General features: G+C 38.3%; 1 protein-coding gene across 1 annotated transcript; it reads left to right on the top strand.

Moving 5' to 3' along the window:
• The first annotated feature begins 7,747 nt into the window (after positions 1–7,747).
• Positions 7,748–13,935, top strand: LOC119797646 (cytolytic toxin-beta-like). The gene is made up of 5 exons (XM_038306805.1): positions 7,748–7,805; positions 8,258–8,357; positions 10,375–11,409; positions 11,642–11,739; positions 13,201–13,935. Exons 2-5 carry the CDS (start codon positions 8,267–8,269, stop codon positions 13,621–13,623), a joined length of 1,647 nt encoding a protein of 548 aa, XP_038162733.1. The 5' UTR covers positions 7,748–7,805; positions 8,258–8,266; the 3' UTR covers positions 13,624–13,935.
• Positions 13,936–17,857: the final 3,922 nt, after the last annotated feature.

Raw genomic sequence — 17,857 nt, 5'->3', positions numbered from 1 at the left:
ACACACGTGGGGGAATGTTTTGTTGAAAATGAGATCCTTTCTCCTCACTGCTGAAAGCCAGGCCATGCGACGTCTCTTTGTTATTTCCTCCAATTGAGGTCCGTGTGATCTTTTCCAGGTTGGAAAACGGAAAAAACGGATTCCTTCGTCCCCCGATCTGCCATGCCGGGACTGGCAGCCTCTCACACAACACGATCGGGCCATTTCAGGTTAATAATTGTGCCGAAAGAACAGCCGCGTGTGGGTTAACTCGACTTCCCGCCTAATATGGTGGTTTTCCCACGATGCACCGCGCCCGAGGTAAACAATGATGTCACCTGGCGGAGACCGATATGCTACTTATACACTTGGAATTCCTGTTATGCTGTTTATCTATCCTGACATTGTATTAATTTCTGTTCCAGATTGAAGATACATCGACCACCAACAACCATCCAGAAACAATGACAGGCCAGCTATACAAGCTTCCTTAATTGCCCACACCAAATACAAAGCTGACTCTCAGGACCAGCAAGCTATGCCTTGTTTCACATAAATACTGTACCTTTATAAACCATGTGAACTAGCTGGCAGGAAAGCACTTTTGTTGTATCAGTTGGAGTTATTTTTTTCACATCATTGATCTCAAATCTATTTATTTCTATCTATTTATTTTATTATTCTATGTGAACTAGCTTTAAACAGCCAGCAGTTGTGTTAAGTTCATAAAACACTTTATTTTATTTATTTGTTTCCTTTGTCAGGTGTATTTTATTTGTTTTAATGCAAGCATTTGTGTTTGTGTCTTTAAACCTTAACAATGTTCAAAATAAATATGCAAATATTGTCAGAACATCTTCCATGTCTGCATTTGTTCCTTAAATTAGTGGGGGGTTTTTTATCAAAAAGATGAGAGAAAATGTTGAAATGTGAAATCATTTTAGGAAATGTTAAATATTATCTGCTGACAAAAAAGTAAATGGTTAAAATTATGTCCTGACTAAAACTAGACTAAAATGTTGACGGTTTTTGTTGACTAAAACTAAACTAATAAAATTATGTTTTCTTGGACTAAAATAAAGACTAAAATGCTCGACTTATAGTCGACTAAAACTAGACTAAATAAAAATGGGATGATGTCGACTAAATGTGATAAAAACTAACAAGCGATGCTGAAACTGGACTAAGACTAAAACTAAATTTAAAAATGGCTGCTAAAATTAACACTAGTGTGTTTAGGGAAATAACATCTTTCATTTATTATTTTCATGTTAATTTACAATTTGAGTAAGCTTGAAAAAGTAATCTCCAGGTTACCATTCCAAAGTCTTTTTCTGTTGAATTTCATCAATCCATCCAAATCATCAAACATTCCTTTTTTCTAGCTTTAAAGAAACACTGCAGTCACCTGGCCCTGGTTTGTCCTCATGGATGAGGTATTAGGACAGAGGCCGTCATTTGCCCCACCTGTCCTAATTGCCTCCATCCCTGAGGACACACCAGGGCTAGATGCTGCAGAGGCTGAGCAGCACACAGATGAGCTTGGAGTCTTCTGACTGCGAGTGGGACATCATCTGGGGGGTGGGGGGGATGCCTCTCTCCACTGTTCACCACAACGTCCATCAGGGTTTGCAGGGCTGACCCAATCAACGGCTGCCATGTTACTAAAAAAGTTTAAAAAGACGGAGAAAATAATGACTTTACTAAAGCTGTTTTCATAACCCTGAAATAAGAACAGCTAAAATGTGATTCTACTTGCCATCTAAATGTAATGGTGGTCGGGTAGACCCTCCTCCAGGGCAGACACCTCAGCAGACAGCTGGTCCCTCCAGTGAGCACCACTGACTACTTTCAACACGTTCTCCCCCTCCTCATCCTCTGGCGCCGTGATGTTACCGGCTCCCAGGAAGATGTTGTGCAGGACAGCTAATGCCGTTATGACCTGTAGAAAAAAATAGACAAAAACATTTACTTTTATTCAGTCATCTATCTTTTTTCATTATCTTTATTACATGATTTATTAGAATATAAATTGTACTTGATCTAGATCCACTATTTAACCTATTTTTTCCTTTTTATATTTAGATTTTTTACCTGTATTATGGTTTTTTATATATATAATTGCAAATAAAATCAGGCAGTAAGGGGATAACAATTTAGACAAAAAATGATTTATTTCTCAACAGTTTGGCTTCTCAACACAACATTAGTGATAGTGAAAGTAGTGATTTAAGTCAGTTATTTACAGGGTTTGTACACATTTAACTATTCAATTCAAATGACTAAAGTTACAAACAAATAAATTACAAACCTACAAATAAATATAAAATTTGATATTTAAACATATTCATCAATCTGCTGACAAGCGTTTATTTAATAACTGGTATACAGTGATGGGCAGTAGCGCCGCTACATGTAGCGAAGCTATTAGTTTAACTACATTTTCCAGTAGCTTGACCGTAGTGTCGCTGCTTTATTTATCAAGTAACTTTCCAGTAGTGACGTTATTGTTTTTATCAAGTAGCGACGTAGCGTCCACAAACACTACAAAATCCAGGGCATAACTAAGAAATGAAACCAGGTTTTCTATTTTTGAAACAAGAGCCAGAGCCGCAGGATTTTAGTGAGGAGTTTACCCTCAGCGTCCAGACTGCAAATGAAGCACGCATGCGCCGGGATTGACGGCGCAAATTGATCACAATAATTAAAATAGCCTGCGCTTTTTAAAGTGAAAAAAATCGTAACATGCAACTTTTGTAAAAACAAATGAACATGGCACGGAACCACCACTGTTATGACGCAGCACTTGAAAAGAAAAGACGTTGGAGCCTTCAATGGCAGTGAAGAGAGCTGATCAGCAGGATGAGCGACCATGTTTGTTTGGTTTTAAAGTGAGGAAACGTAACGTTAGTTTCTCAGGTAGCTCATCTGATGCTTTCCTTACCTTGTTAGTAGGTTACAGACAGTGATAAGGTTGGCTACTTATTTTACTTTTAATTTTATTTGAATTAGCTTAAGCAACGTTTATATTTTCTTTAAAAATAAATGAACTTGCAAATTATGAGGGAAAGGCTTTTAAAGTTTAAATCTTCTGGCAAAGATAAAGAAGATCCTGCAATTTATGGAAGTAAAGCAGAATAAAATCCAGCAAGATCAGTAATATGTCAATTAATTATCTGCCACATTCCCATGTAAATATCTGTCTTTGGAGGATGTGTTTTTTAGCACCACTAGTTCTCTCATTTTTATTCCAAATACAATTTATAATTTGAATCACAGGGCTATTTTTATCTCTATGGTTCAGTATTTTCTCAAGCAGCAACTTTAACTGCTATACTTTCCTGTCTTAAAAGGCAGAACTCTTCTAGTCTAAAAAAACCCCTCATTTGTTGAAATGGGGGGACCTATTGTTTGAGCCCCTTAGAGGCTTTTAAAAACAAAAATGTCTTTTTTGCGCTTTATGAAACAAAGTTTCATAGTGTGGAGCGGAGCAACCCGGACTCCTTAGTTATTGTCCTTGGTGACTTTAATAAAGGTAACCTCAGTCATGATCTTCCTAAATACAGACAGTTTATTAAATGCCCGACCAGAGAGGATAACATTCTGGATCACTGTTACACCACCATCAGGGATGCTTATCACGCTGTCCCCCGTGCTGCACTGGGCCAATCCGACCACGTCATGGTCCACCTGATTCCTGCTTACAGACAGAAACTAAAGCTCTGCAAACCTGTGGTGAGGAAATCAAAGAATTGGACCAGTGAGGCTGTGGAGGATCTTCAGGCGTGTTTGGGTTCTACTGACTGGGACGTCTTCAGGGCTGCTACCAACAGTCTGGATGAGTTCACAGAGGCTGTGACATCATACATCAGCTTCTGTGAGGACTGCTGTATTCCAACACGAACCAGGGTGAATTACAATAATGACAAACCCTGGTTCACTGGCAAACTCAGAAGACTTAGGTTGGACAAGGAAGAGGCCTTCAGGAGCGGAGATAAATGCAGATTCGAAGATGCAAAATACAAGTTTAGCAAGGCGTTGAAAGAGGCTAAACGACTGTACTCTGAGAAGCTGCAAAACCATCTTTCTGCCAACGACTCTGCCTCTGTCTGGAAAGGGCTTAGGCAGATAACAAACTACAAGCCTAAAGCCCCCCACTCCATGAACGACCGACAGTTAGCCAACGACCTGAACAACTTCTACTGTCGTTTCGACAGACAAAGGGACAGTCATACATCCACCCCCCACAACACCACCCAACAGATCACCTCCACCTCCTCCTCCTCAGTGACAACTCTTTCCATAAAAGAGAGAGATGTAAACAAAACATGCAACATTTTTAACACCTCACTGGCGACATGTCACGTGCCAGCCTGCTTTAAATCCTCCACAATCATCCCTGTCCCCAAGAAGCTAAGGACCACAGGACTTAATGACTTTAGACCCGTCGCCCTGACCTCTGTGGTCATGAAGTCCTTTGAGCGTCTTGTGCTGTCACACCTGAAAGAAATAACGGACCCCCTCCTGGACCCCTTTCAGTTTGCCTACAGAACCAACAGGTCTGTAGATGACGCTGTCAACCTGGCCCTTCACCACATTCTCCAGCACCTGGACTCCGCAGGAACCTACGCCAGGATCCTGTTTGTGGACTTCAGCTCGGCCTTCAACAAAATCATCCCAGCTCTGCTCCAGGAGAAGCTCTCCCAGCTGAATGTGCCTGACTCCACCTGCAGGTGGATCACAGACTTCCTGTCGGACAGGAAGCAGCACGTAAAGCTGGGAACACAGTTCTCTGACTCACAGCTCATCAGCACTGGTTCCCCCCAGGGCTGTGTTCTTTCTCCTCTGCTCTTCTCCCTGTACACCAACAGCTGCACCTCCAGTCATCAGTCTGTCAAGCTCCTGAAGTTCGCTGACGACACCACTCTCATCGGACTGATCTCCGATGGTGACGAGTCCGCCTACAGGTGGGAGGCTGACCATCTGGTGACCTGGTGCAGGGAGAACAACCTGGAGCTCAACGCTCTAAAAACAGTGGAGATGGTTGTGGACTTCAGAAAGAGCGCAGCCCCTGCTACCCCCATCACCCTCTGTGACTCCACCATTGACACTGTGGAGTCTTTCCGCTTCCTGGGAACTATCATCTCGCAGGACCTAAAGTGGGAGCTGAACATAGACTCCCTCACCAAGAAAGCCCAGCAGAGGATGTACTTCCTGCGGCAGCTGAAGAAATTCAACCTGCCCAGGACAATGATGGTGCAGTTCTACTCCTCCATCATTGAGCCCATCCTCACTTCCTCCATCACCATCTGGTACGCTGGTGCCACCGCTAAGGACAAGAGCAGACTGCAGCGTGTCATCCGGTCTGCAGAGAAGGTGATTGGCTGCAACCTCCCATCTCTCCAGGAGCTGCACGCCTCCAGGACTCTGAGGCGTGCAGGGAAGATTGTGGCTGATCCCTCGCACCCCAGTCACAAACTATTTCAGTCACTACCCTCTGGCAGGAGGCTGCGGTCCATCAGGACCAGAACCTCCCGTCACAAAAACAGTTTTTTCCCATCTGCTATCGGCCTTATCAACAAGGCCAAGACCCGCCCGTGACACTGAACAATGTTTCTCTCCCCCATTCAGGATTTCTGCGTTACATTAACACACAGTCTACTGTTTCTATATAGCTTCTGTATATATATATATATATATATATATATATATTAGGGCTGCAACTAACGATTATTTTAAAAATCGATGAATCGGACGATTATTTTTTCGATTAATCGATGAATCGGACAAAAAATATTTTTTATATTAACCTCTTTATTCCAAAATAAACATTTTAGACAGAACAAACAAGCACACAAGTACAGGTTGCTCATTAACTGTACTGGTGCTATATGAAAAATAAATGTTTGTGTTAAAACTACGCAAACTTACATGAGAAATGTAGCTGTACATCCACAAAATATAGGGTACTTTGTTTCATAAAGCGCAAAAAAAGACATTTTTGTTTTTAAAAGCCTCTAAGGGGTTCAAACAATAGGCCCCCCCCATTTCAACAAATTAGTTTTTTTTAGACTAGAAGAGTTCTGCCTTTTAAGACAGGAAAGTATAGCAGTTAAAGTTGCTACTTGAGAAAATACTAAACCATAGAGATAAAAATAGCCCTGTGATTCAAATTATAAATTGTATTTGGAATAAAAATGAGAGAACTAGGGGTGCTAAAAAACACATCCTCCAAAGACAGATATTTACATGGGAATGTGGCATATAATTAATTGACATATTACTGATCTTGCTGGATTTTATTCTGCTTTACTTCTATAAATTGCAGGATCATCTTTACTTTATCTTTGCCAGAAGATTTAAACTTTAAAAGTCTTGCCCTCATAATTTGCAAGTTAATTTATTTATAAAGTAAATATAAACGCTGCTTAAGCTAATTCAAATGAAATTAAAAGTAAAATAAGTAGCCAACCTTATCACTGTCTGTAACCTACTAACACGGTAAGGAAAGCATCAGATGAGCTACCTGAGAAACTAACGTTACGTTTCCACACTTTAAAACCAAACAAACATGGTGGTTCCGTGCCATGTTAATTTCTTTTGAAAAAAGTTGCATGTTATCACTTTTTTCGCTTTACAAAGCGCAGGCTATTTTAATTATTGTGATCAATTTGCGCCGTCAATCCCGGTGCATGCGCGCTTGATTTGCAGTCTGGACGCTGAGGCTCTGACTGAGAGGGACTCCTGCGGGAAAACGCGGTTGGGGTGGGGGAGGCGCCCCACGGCAGAGTAGGAACGATACATGCTTTCACGTAAGAGTCTCCAAAAGCCGCCAGTGACACCGAAAAAAGTCGCCAGATTTGTCGCTAGTCGCTTTTTTGAAAAATAGTCGCTGGAGGGGTCTGAAAAGTCGCGGAGTTGGCAACATTGCACCTGCGGCGCTGACTCGCTCTGCCGTATTTTTTTTTCTTCCTCTTTCAGTCAAGAGGCAGTGATGACGGCGCGGCGGATGACGCAATAATCGCGCGACACAACTAATCGATGATGAAATTCGTTGCCAACGCTTTTAAAAGTCGATTTTTATCGATTTTATCGATTCGTTGTTGCAGCCCTAATATATATATATATATATATATATATATATATATATATATATATATATATATATATATATATATATATATATATATATATTTATATATATTCTATCTTATTTTGTTATTTTGTTTTGTTTTGTTTTTTTTTTTGTCTGCACCAACAACACCAAGTCAAATTCCTTGTAAGTGCAAACCTACTTGGCAATAAACTTGATTCTGATTCTGATTCTGAAGACAGCAGCAGCTGATATTGAGCTCAGTAATCTCTCACTCAGATCCAGAGGTTCCCTGATTTATGAACACTTCTATGATAATTTTAGCCATTTTCTTTGCCATTTGTTACACAAGGGCTCTGCATTTCTTTCTTATTTGAATTGAATTTATGCTTTTTTAACACACAAATGAGTGTACAATATCTTCACCCTTTTAATCTTAACTTTGTAGCTGGGTCGTGCTCTCCAGTCTTTAATTTACATGAACGTCCACAGAATTAGAATTTGCTTATCTGTGTGGTGTGATATGAATTCTTGCTTAAAAAAAATTATTAACCCAACCTTGTCTGAAATTCATGTTTTAAAGCCTTTTTTGGTGTGGATTCTTGCAATGGGGAGGTAAGTGATATGACAACTAACAGGATAAATAGAGAACATCACACTGGGAGCAATAGAAGACTCTCGGCTGACTCAAACCACTCTGAACACCTTCCTTCTGTGAGGACACACTGAAAAAGTAAGATCAATGTTATGTTTTTGCAGAACCTGTGCTGTAAAATACCTTAAATGCACAGTTTTATTTTAATCACATTTATGACAGAAAAAAAACGTTGCCTTCTATTTTTTAATTAACTTCTTTATATTATCTACAATTCCTCTGCTTTTTCTTCCAATATTTTTTCAAGTGTATTTTAAATTCTAGGTTTTTCTTTCTTTAAGGGAGACCTTCAAGGATGTCTTTTTTTTTTTGCAAGGCTTTATAATTTCTTTCTGCTTATTTTATGTGCATTCTGAGTTAGGAATTACAATGAAATTTCATGGTGGTTTTATATTGATGATAACGTTTTTTTTTATTTCTTAAATTCTCAATCTCTTGATCACTATCTATGCAGCACTAAATTGACTTAGATATGATATTTGGTTATGCAGCATGCTGTTTGACATAGTTTTGGTTTTCTTTTCTATCAGTTGGACCACATGGACTCCAGTTCTCTGAAGGTTCCTACCCTGGGAAGACCCTTTTCCTTGGGGATGCTGTATAACGCTCACACAGATGAGCTGATAACAGGTACCACTAATGGATATGGTGAAAGGCTCTAATTACTAATTTCACACACTAGTTTATCGATAAATCTTCCTTTCATGGTCTCCATTTCCCCCAGTGAAAGACAGACACATTTAAAATTAGTAACATTATTGCTATATGCACTCTAAGTAATAATAGGCCACCTTCTCTGTAGTTATAACATATATAGAAACAAAAATGGATTTAAAAACACTGTAAGACATTAGGTACTTCAATCAAATAGTGCATTGATCATTTGATATGTGAAAGTATAAAAACAGCAGCAATAAATCAGACTGTTGTGTATATATTTGTATATGTTATTGTACCTTTTGGCCACGGTTGCAAATTGGTGAAACCAACTTAATGCCCTGCTGTAAAATCAGATAAAAACACATGAAGGATAGAAAAATCAAAAGCACACAAACATATGAAAAATAAAAGACAGTATAAGATTACGGCTATGTTAAGAATAGACGTGAAAGAGAATGTACAGTTACTTTTATTTCTCTAGTTTACTTCTGGCCATCCTCCTAATGGTTTTGCTGAGGGCCTGGTTCTATCATTTTGGTGTGTCACTCCATCTAGTGGCCTGGTACAATTCTTAATTGTAGAGCAAGTTTGTGGCATTTTAAATAGCATTTTAATATTTAGAGCAATTTCCCCTTTTACTTCAGTTTAAATTTCTGTGACTTTATCATTGTTTTGCAGTTTCTTTTAACTTTTTTGCTATTGTTTTCGCATGATTCTTATTTTACAGCGTGCTCTGTCAAATGCTGTAGGTTTTGTTGTCTGCTGTTAATTTGCACCTGTCCAGCTGAGCTTTATAGATTTGACAAATATTTAATAATAGAAAAAATATATATATGTCCAAAAATTGTTTGAAGAAAATATGTATTCATCAGTCATGCTGTGGATATTTATTAAGGTTATTAGAGCTTAAAAATGCAAAAAAAGAAAAAAAAAAATAGAATTAATTGAAAAACAAACATGGGCTGCTCAGTGAAGCACTGCTGCCTTGCAGCAAGAAGGTTCCCGGTACGATTACTGGTCTTGGGTCTTTCTGCTTAGTTTGCATGTTCTCCCTTAGCATGAGTTCTCTCTGGGTACTCTGGCTTCCTCGTACAGTCCAAAAAACATGGTTATGTTATGTTATAACATGTTATGTTATTTGGCTTCTCTAAATTCTCCTTAGGTGTGTGTGAATGGTTGTTTGTCCTGTTTGTGTCTGTGTTGCCCTGCGATGGACTGGCGACCTTTCCAGGGTGTACCCCGCCTCCCACTTCTAGAGATAGGCTCCAGCACCACTCGCATCCCTGCTCGGGATAAACGTGAAGGAAAATGGATGAACAGATGGAAAAACAAACATGATAAAGAGACAAAAAAGACTAGACAAATGTATGAAAACTTAAAAGATCAAGCAAGATAAACCTCACTTGACTATAGCTTCCAACATTTGATTGACTGCTCAATATGAACGTTTCCTGTGGGCTGCTGGGAATGTTGCCCCATGTGACAAAGATGGTTGTCACATTGTCGGGGTTCCCCTCTAGTGTTCAAACTGGCAAATCTGTGGTGTGGTAAAAGCTGGACTGAAAGTCTTCATATTGGTCCGGGAGCTGCATTTGTTTCCATATTAATTGCTCATTTCAGAGGCTAATTTGCTGACATCCACTGCTTTTCTTTTTTTGTTCTATTGCCATAAGAACCTTTAAAGAATTTAATATTTTATTTTATAGTTTATCTTTTCCCCTCCTTTTCCTTTTACATTTTCAATCTTACCTAGTAAAGATTCAATAGCAGAAAAATCTAAATTTTTGTCATTTCTTTGCCAGTCTCAAGAATTTTCATTTATATGCGACATACTGATGCTGAAAGTTAGTTTATAATGTAGATATTTCTGTTAATTGCTCACAAATATAATTTTAATTTCAGGCAGTGTATACATCCAACTGTCAAAGTCATAAAGAAAGATGTAATTAGAGTTTGTCTGTCTAACAGTGGTTTCCATTTTTCACAGGAATTTCACTGTGGGAAAGTACCATTCTGGAGAATAAAACAAAGACAAAGAATAACCACAACAGTTCTTTCCAAGTAACATCCTCTGATTCTATTCAAGAAAAGTCCTCTCTCTTGGATCTTGGAGCTTCTTTTAAAGCTAGTTTCTTGAGTGGTCTGATTGAAGTCGGTGGCTCTGCCAAGTATCTGAACGACAAGAAGAAATTCAAAAATCAGAGCAGAGTGACCCTCCAATACAAGGCCACTTCTTACTTCTCTCGTCTGTCCATGACACATAGTGAAGCGCAGAGTGCAGCCAGGCTCAGTGATGAAGTGAAGAGCATGGCAACACATGTGGTGACAGGCATTCAGTATGGTGCAAACGCTTTCTTTGTCTTTGACAGTGAGAAGTTAGAGTCCACTCAAGTTGAGGACTTCCAGGGAACCTTGGAGGGTGCAATAAATAAGATCCCCAAATTAAATGCTGAAGCTAACATCTCAATGTCACTGAGTGACAAAGAAAACTCTGTCCTCAAGAGAATCTCCTGCAAATTCTATGGGGACCGGTGGATGTCTGACAAAGAAGCAGAAGTAACTGCCTTGAACATCTGCCTCAAATCAATGGAGGGCGTTAAAATGGTTTCCAATGAGTCCCAGCTGAAAACAGAAATATTTGCTCAAGGTGTGGTTCATGCTCTGTGCTTCACTTTCACCTCTCTGGAGGATGATGACCCATACATTGATCAGATGGAGAGGTCCCTTCACTCACATGACCTGAAAAGCCTTCAGAATATCTATGAGCCTAAACACGACCAGTGGTACCGTTCAAATGCAATGATACAAGAACTCCGTGGAAAAGCCCAAGAATTCCAAAACATGGCCAAAGGCCTGAAAGCCAACAGCAAATTCATTTTCCTAGTAGCTGCAGCAAACAATACCAAATACCAAGGAGCAAGCATCTACTATTACAAGGAAGGGTGTCTGGTCTCAGAGGATTTTTCAAAGCCAGGCGTCCCTCCAGTGGAGAATATAACAAGCAAAGAAGATCTGATTTGGTGTAAGTTATATATGGCATTTAATTTTATTTATGACAAACAAGCAAAGAAAAGACCCTCTGCTAGAATGTCTTCTGATTTGGAAATTGACTTTCTCAAAACAAAATTTCATTGAGGTTTCTCCTTGGGTTTTTTAAATTCTTTTCAGGATATTGAAACTGTAATATTCAACAAAATGTTACATCTATTATCTTTCAGTGTTTATTTAACAGACTGTCCCTTTCTTTCCACCAGATGCCTGTGATCTGACGCTGAACCCAAATACAGCAAATAATTATCTCATTCTTTCAGATGAGAACAAAAAAGCAACATGTACATCAACATGGCAGTACTATGACAGCAGTGATGGGCAGTAGCGCCGCTACATGTAGCGAAGCTATTAGTTTAACTACATTTTCCAGTAGCTTGACCGTAGCATCGCTGCTTTATTTATCAAGTAACTTTCCTGTAGCGACGTTATTGTTTTGATCAAGTAGCGACATAGCGTCCACAAACGCTACAAAATCCAGGGCAAAACTAAGAAATGAAACCAGGTTTTCTATTTCTAAACAACAATAGGCCACAAAACTACTGTAAATAGCAGTTTCAGCTGATGCTCTTATAAGTGGCGTAGTAGCACAGGCACACTCAGTAGGGTTAAACAAGCGCACCCTTTCCCAGGCTGTCGTTCTATTGGCTGGAAAGGTTGCTAGGCAACGATCCAACTGCAGTCTCAGAGAGCAAAACAAATCCGCAAGCAGAGCCTACGGGTTTGCGAACGTAACAGAGCGCGGTTTGTGCGCGAAGAGAAGGAGGCAAGCGAGAGGAGAAAATATCTGTGCAAGAAGCATTAAATCTGAGAGAAGAAACAAAGATTTGAGAGAGAAGAGAAAATATTTGAGAGAGAGCGCATGTTTTGAGTGTGAGCATTATAAGTTTTGAGAGCAAGAAGATGAAATTCTTTTATCTAATTGAAGTTATGTGCTCTTGCATTATGGCAGGATAATTCCCCTATATGTGCCACTAAGATACTCTAATTAGAGAGCAGTAGTCAAACTTAGATATTGTATTTTCATGGCCTAGTTTACCTGACAGGATGTTTACATAAATCTGTTTTTAGGCTTTGCACAGATAAGATTTTTTATGGAGGAACAGCTCTACCGTATATAAAATAAATACATAAATAAATAAATGCTCCCCATAAATAAATAAATAAGCATTCAATTAATTGCCTCCAAAAATACAATGAATAAATATGTAGGTAGAAATTAAATTATATGGTGAGACATATATATATGTATCTCTTAATTAGCTTCTTTATTTTTTCACCTTCTTTTGTAAACAGTTTTGTTTGTTACTTGAATCAACTGTTTAATTGAGATCTTTTGTAGGGTTTTGTTTTCCCTAGAGATGTCCATTGAATGCAAACTCATAGCCATGTCTCGGTGTGTAGAACACTACACAGTACCTTTAATTTGGTTCTAATAACAGCAGATTGTTTACTAGTTTGTCTACTAGTAATTACTTTAGTTTTTATTTTAATATGCTGATCATAAAGCAATTTTTACACTGATATGTCATTGGCTGATCTTTAATAAATATTTTAACCAGTGCATCAGACTCATTTTGAATTGACATTAGGTTGGTACAACGTTAAGTAGCTTCTGATGTAGTTAAGCTACTTTTAACACATTAGTGTAACTTAGCTTGCTATAATTCTTAAGGTGGTAGCTTTGGTGTAGTGAACCTTAATTTATTGTTGAGTAACTGATAGCTTAGCTCACTACACTGGACAAGTAGCTTGCCCAACACTGTATGACAGTCACCCAGAGAGGTTTGAGAAGCCTAAAGTGCTGTGTAACGAAGTGTTGTGTGGGCGCTCTTATTGGGAGGTGGAGTGGAGTGAAGATCTAAACGTTGGTATAGGTGTTGCATACAAATCACTTGAAAGATATACGAGCCTTGGGAGTTCTGACAAGTCTTGGTATTTTGGCAGAGGGCAGGGCTTTGAGGCATGGAACAATGACCAGGTATGGGTCGGTAAACTAATTCCTGTTGGATGCAATAAAATTGGAGTGTACCTGGATTTTCAAGATGGGACTCTGTCTTTCTACATGGTGTCAGGTCAAAACTTAGAACACCTCTACACCTGCAAAACTTCATTCAATGACCATGTCTATCCAGGTTTTTACATTTATCCAGCCAATGGGTACTGCATGCTAACTCCTGTCCAGTAGTGCTGGACAGGAGTCCCAACTTAGCTCTGTGGCTTGTTCAAGGGGTTTTTCTGCTGTTGACTTATAGTTAAGCCCAGAGTTATGCGTAACACTGGTAGTTTATGTTTTAATAGCTTTTAATTTAGTCAAGAACTGCATGGTTGCTACACATTATTATATGTTTTATGTGTTTTGATTTTTGCTTACAGACTGCATAGTCCAGGAGTATAAAAATAGAAATTAGAAACACCAAAAAACTGTGGCTCATTTAATGTTTTTGTTGTTTTTATAGGCAAAAGTGAAGCTTGATTTACATTAATCTATGGTGACAGTGGCGGCTGTTGGAGTGTTCTCCGGGGGGAGGGGGATGGGGGGGTTGGGGGATACAAAACAGGTTTACTTTTTGTACGTAAGTTTGCACTTCTGAGGCCATCCATCCATTTAAGGGAGAGATCCTGGTGCCTATCTCCAGCTGTCTACGGGCAAGCAGCGGGGTACACCCTGGACTGGTTGTACCCAGTCCATCGCAGGGCCCTTCTGAGGCTTTGTGAAGGCAAATCTGTGTTTTGCATGGTCCAATATTGTCACAAAGCTAAAAAAAATAAAGTACCAGTTTAATAATGGAGAAGCTATTAGTCAGCTTTACTTTTTCTTAATAAATAAAAACTATTTCTTTTCTGAGAATGCTTTTATTAAAGGGCAACTATTCAATTAACAGACATGTAAAAAAGCACACTATATTCTATTATTTTCCATGTGAACGCAAGATTGTTCATGCTTCTTTAACTTTTATTAAAAAAAATGCTTTAAATCCGTCCTACTTGTCTTTATCCATGCTGGGTCAGATCCTGACGTTTGAAAAAAGGAGGCCAAGCCTTGTAGCTAAACTACGCGACTCTGCACTATGGCGGGAGGGGGTGAGCAAATACACTTTGTCACCTCGGGGCGAAACTCTCCTGTGCCCCGAGCTCTCCTATACATTTGTATTGCAGAGGAGCTTCTGTGCATTTACAACTTTTAACAAGAGTCAATGGGCAAAGATTTTTGCCCACTACGGTGGAAATAAATCACTAATCTGACAAAAAATGGAATGATGTTTTACTAGTCATTAAAGATTAAATATTTGTCTTTCACATTTAAAAAATATATATTGATATATTTCGAAATATTAAAATTTTTAATTTAAAATTAAATTATAAAAAAAAAAAAGTGTGCTCAGGGTCATTGAGTGGTTGGGGTGGCACACCAGCGCCCTCTATTGGCCAGCTGCTGCCAAATCCTAAATTGAAATATATATTTTTTGTACTTCAAGTAAAATTAAAAGCTGAACTACAACATTTGCGCATAAGTATTTGAACCATGTTCTTTTAAATCTACAGTCTAGATGGTGGTGGGTCAGATCTTCAAACGCTGCAATAACTATATATGTTACCTTAAGTTCCCTAATATAATAGAAATGGTGTGTTTATGGTTAGAATTTAGGATTTTTTGGTTATGTTTCTTTTAAACTTGATTTATCAATAGTCTGTGTGAAACTATTTTCTTTTACATGATAATTTCTTTATAAAATTATTATATGCCTGCAGTGAAATTTACATGACTGTCTTGATTTAAGTTCAGAAAGAAATTCTTTTTGGCCGAGATTTACGGTTAACTGTTTTTTAAACTTGATTAATTTGAAAACAAAAGCTATCTCCTCATTTCCATCTAGTAAAGATATCGAAGGAGATTAAATAGCTTGCCACTAATTGAAATTGTAATAAAAGGAAAAAATGAATGAAAGCTGTTGGACATGTTTGTTCTGTTGCTCATCAAATTTAATGAAGCAGAGTGTTAAGTTTATCATTGTGTGAGATCTCATGATTTCTTTTGATTTAACATTTTTTCTTTTCCACTGCAGGAACACTTTAGTTAAAAATTTAGTTCAGAATCTTCCTATGTTCTTTAATCTACAATAGTACTCCATCGTTATTTCTACTGTTGAAGAGGGGGCTGTACCATGATGTTTTAAGCGTGCCAAAAGTTCCACATGAATCTGAAGTGGCAGTGATGGATCCTAAAACCTTGTCCACCTTCAGGTGTTTCTGTAACTTGTTTACAAGTGGATTCCAGTTCCCAATGTTAGTTTTTGATATTTCTTTAGCCAATATGATCTATTTTCTCTGCAGACAAAAAAACTAAACAAAAGTATTGACATTTTAAACATTTGAAAAGGAAAAGAAAGTAATATTCAAAATAAAGAATGTTCTTCATTATCTTAACAAACAGATATTTATTATCTGGGTTGTTATCTGTTGCCAGAAAAGGGAAATTTAGATTTTTAGCAGTGTTAACACATAAATCAGCCACGACAACAGCCATTAAATAGTTAAATAATCTTCAAAATAAACTCCAAACTGTTTTAATTTATGCTTTACGTGTTTTTAATAAAACACAACAAATAAACATTTACACTACTCATCCAAGAGTTAAGTCTGTATTTACTGTGTTTGTTGCATTTCTACAATGTTGGGCCTTTTTGACAGCACTTTCTGTTTTAAACTCTGTTAAGGCTATTTAAATTGGATGACCCAGTTCTTTATTCCTGGGGGAGTTTTCAGAGTGATGCAAAGAAAGGAAAAACGTCTTCAGAGATTAAAAAAATTTAAATCACATGTGGGGTTCCCCAATGCTCCATTCTGGGGCCCCTTCTCTTCAATATCTAGATGCTCCCCTTGGAGTATGTATGTATGTTGAGATGTATTTAGTAAAATACAACACAAATCACAATCCTTATTGGTTCAATGAGGGATGAAATGTTTAACTGCCAAATCAAAGACGATTGCATATTTTTATGGACGGATGGTAATCCTACCTTCATTAGGTGCGGATACATTTCTACCAACATCCTGTGACTGACAATCTATAAGCTGCTTGATCCAAACTTTGTCCTCTAAATGCAGACTTTCACTGTCGATTTTACAGACATGATCCCCTTCCTTTATGCTATCTTTTTCCTAACAAAAGGCTCAGAGATTTGGGCCTGCTCAAAAAAAGGATCTAGCTTTAGAATGAATCTCTAAAAGTAATTATGTAAGACAGTGATTCCCAACCTGGGGTCCGCTGCCCCTAGTGGCCCATGAGTGCAATGCAAGGGGTACATGAAAATACTTTATTTTTTAGGTAGTAAAATAAAATAGGGCTGGGATCTGTTATGCTTTGTGATAACCCAATTAAACATTAAATTAAACAAACTTTATATATCAAAAAGTTTTCCTCATCTGTTTGAGTTCACCTTCAGCTTCAAAACCAAGCAGAGGAACAGACTGGATGTAAAGAAAAGCCTGGTATCAGCTGTTTTTCACACTGAGCTATCAGAGCTCATCAAAGCAGCTCAGGTTTCGTGATGAAAACAAAGTAAGACTAATGAAGTCAGTCTGACTATAATTTTTGTTTTGTATTTTATTCCCAATTCATCAAGTTTAAATGTGATTATAAGGGAGTTGCTCAAAGGAGCTCCAGTTTCATAAATAAAGCCTAAAGAATTAAATGATCAAATAACATGATTGAATTAAATTGTTTTTATTTTATTTCTATTATTTTGTCAATGCTTTTGACTGAGAGGGGAAATCGTGGTAAGACAAAATGCACAAAAGTGTACACAAGTCCAAAAAGGTTGGGAAACACTGATTCAACCACAGTGTTTGTTTTTTTATAGACTGATTTTTTCATCTTCGTCTTTCTGTAAGATGAGTTTAGTTCCTTACAGGAGAAATTTGGTGCTCTCCCTTCTGCAGTCATGGCTGCGACTGGTTTGTTACCTTGCACCTGCCCCTTTATACATGCACATTCACAGATTCATGATCAGTCAACACTGGTGTAAGTTAGCAAGTTGATAACCAGCTTTGTGGAACAGCTGGTTCTGATGTTGTGAACTGTTTAAACCGGATAGACTGGAAATAATCCTCCTAGCTTCAGTTTGCCTCATGGTATGGGCCTCAGGTGATTAGACCCCTGGCTGTGATGTGGAGCAGGGAAAAGAAATGGTTGTAACTACAGTACGTGTAATCTCTTGTTTTTACACTCTGTACCTGGATTATCCATCTCTGGACATATTTAACCTGCTCATGCATTTAGCTCCAGCTTCTGTTGGAGTGACAAAGGCTGATATTTCTTTGTTCAAATTAAACTTTCTAGTTGTTGTTTTTTGTCCCGGTGAGTCGCTCCCACCCAGATCTGAGAGGTCCATTCCAAAATGACAGACTCCAATACCAAA

Source organism: Cyprinodon tularosa, unplaced genomic scaffold (genome assembly GCF_016077235.1).
Source record: "Cyprinodon tularosa strain WSP-4 unplaced genomic scaffold, ASM1607723v1 ctg591, whole genome shotgun sequence".
Lineage (NCBI taxonomy): Eukaryota > Metazoa > Chordata > Actinopteri > Cyprinodontiformes > Cyprinodontidae > Cyprinodon > Cyprinodon tularosa.
The sequence above is the reverse complement of the archived record's forward strand: the minus strand, read 5'-3'. Positions and strand labels throughout refer to the sequence as shown.

Excerpts from the sequence above, each read along its gene's own strand:
- LOC119797646 (XM_038306805.1), top strand. The coding sequence starts at position 8,267 with ATGGACTCCAGTTCTCTGAAGGTTCCTACCCTGGGAAGACCCTTTTCC. Across the intron at positions 11,410-11,641 it reads CAAAGAAGATCTGATTTGGT|ATGCCTGTGATCTGACGCTG; the intron begins GTAAGTTATATA and ends TCTTTCCACCAG. Across the intron at positions 11,740-13,200 it reads GTACATCAACATGGCAGTAC|TATGACAGTCACCCAGAGAG; the intron begins TATGACAGCAGT and ends TGCCCAACACTG.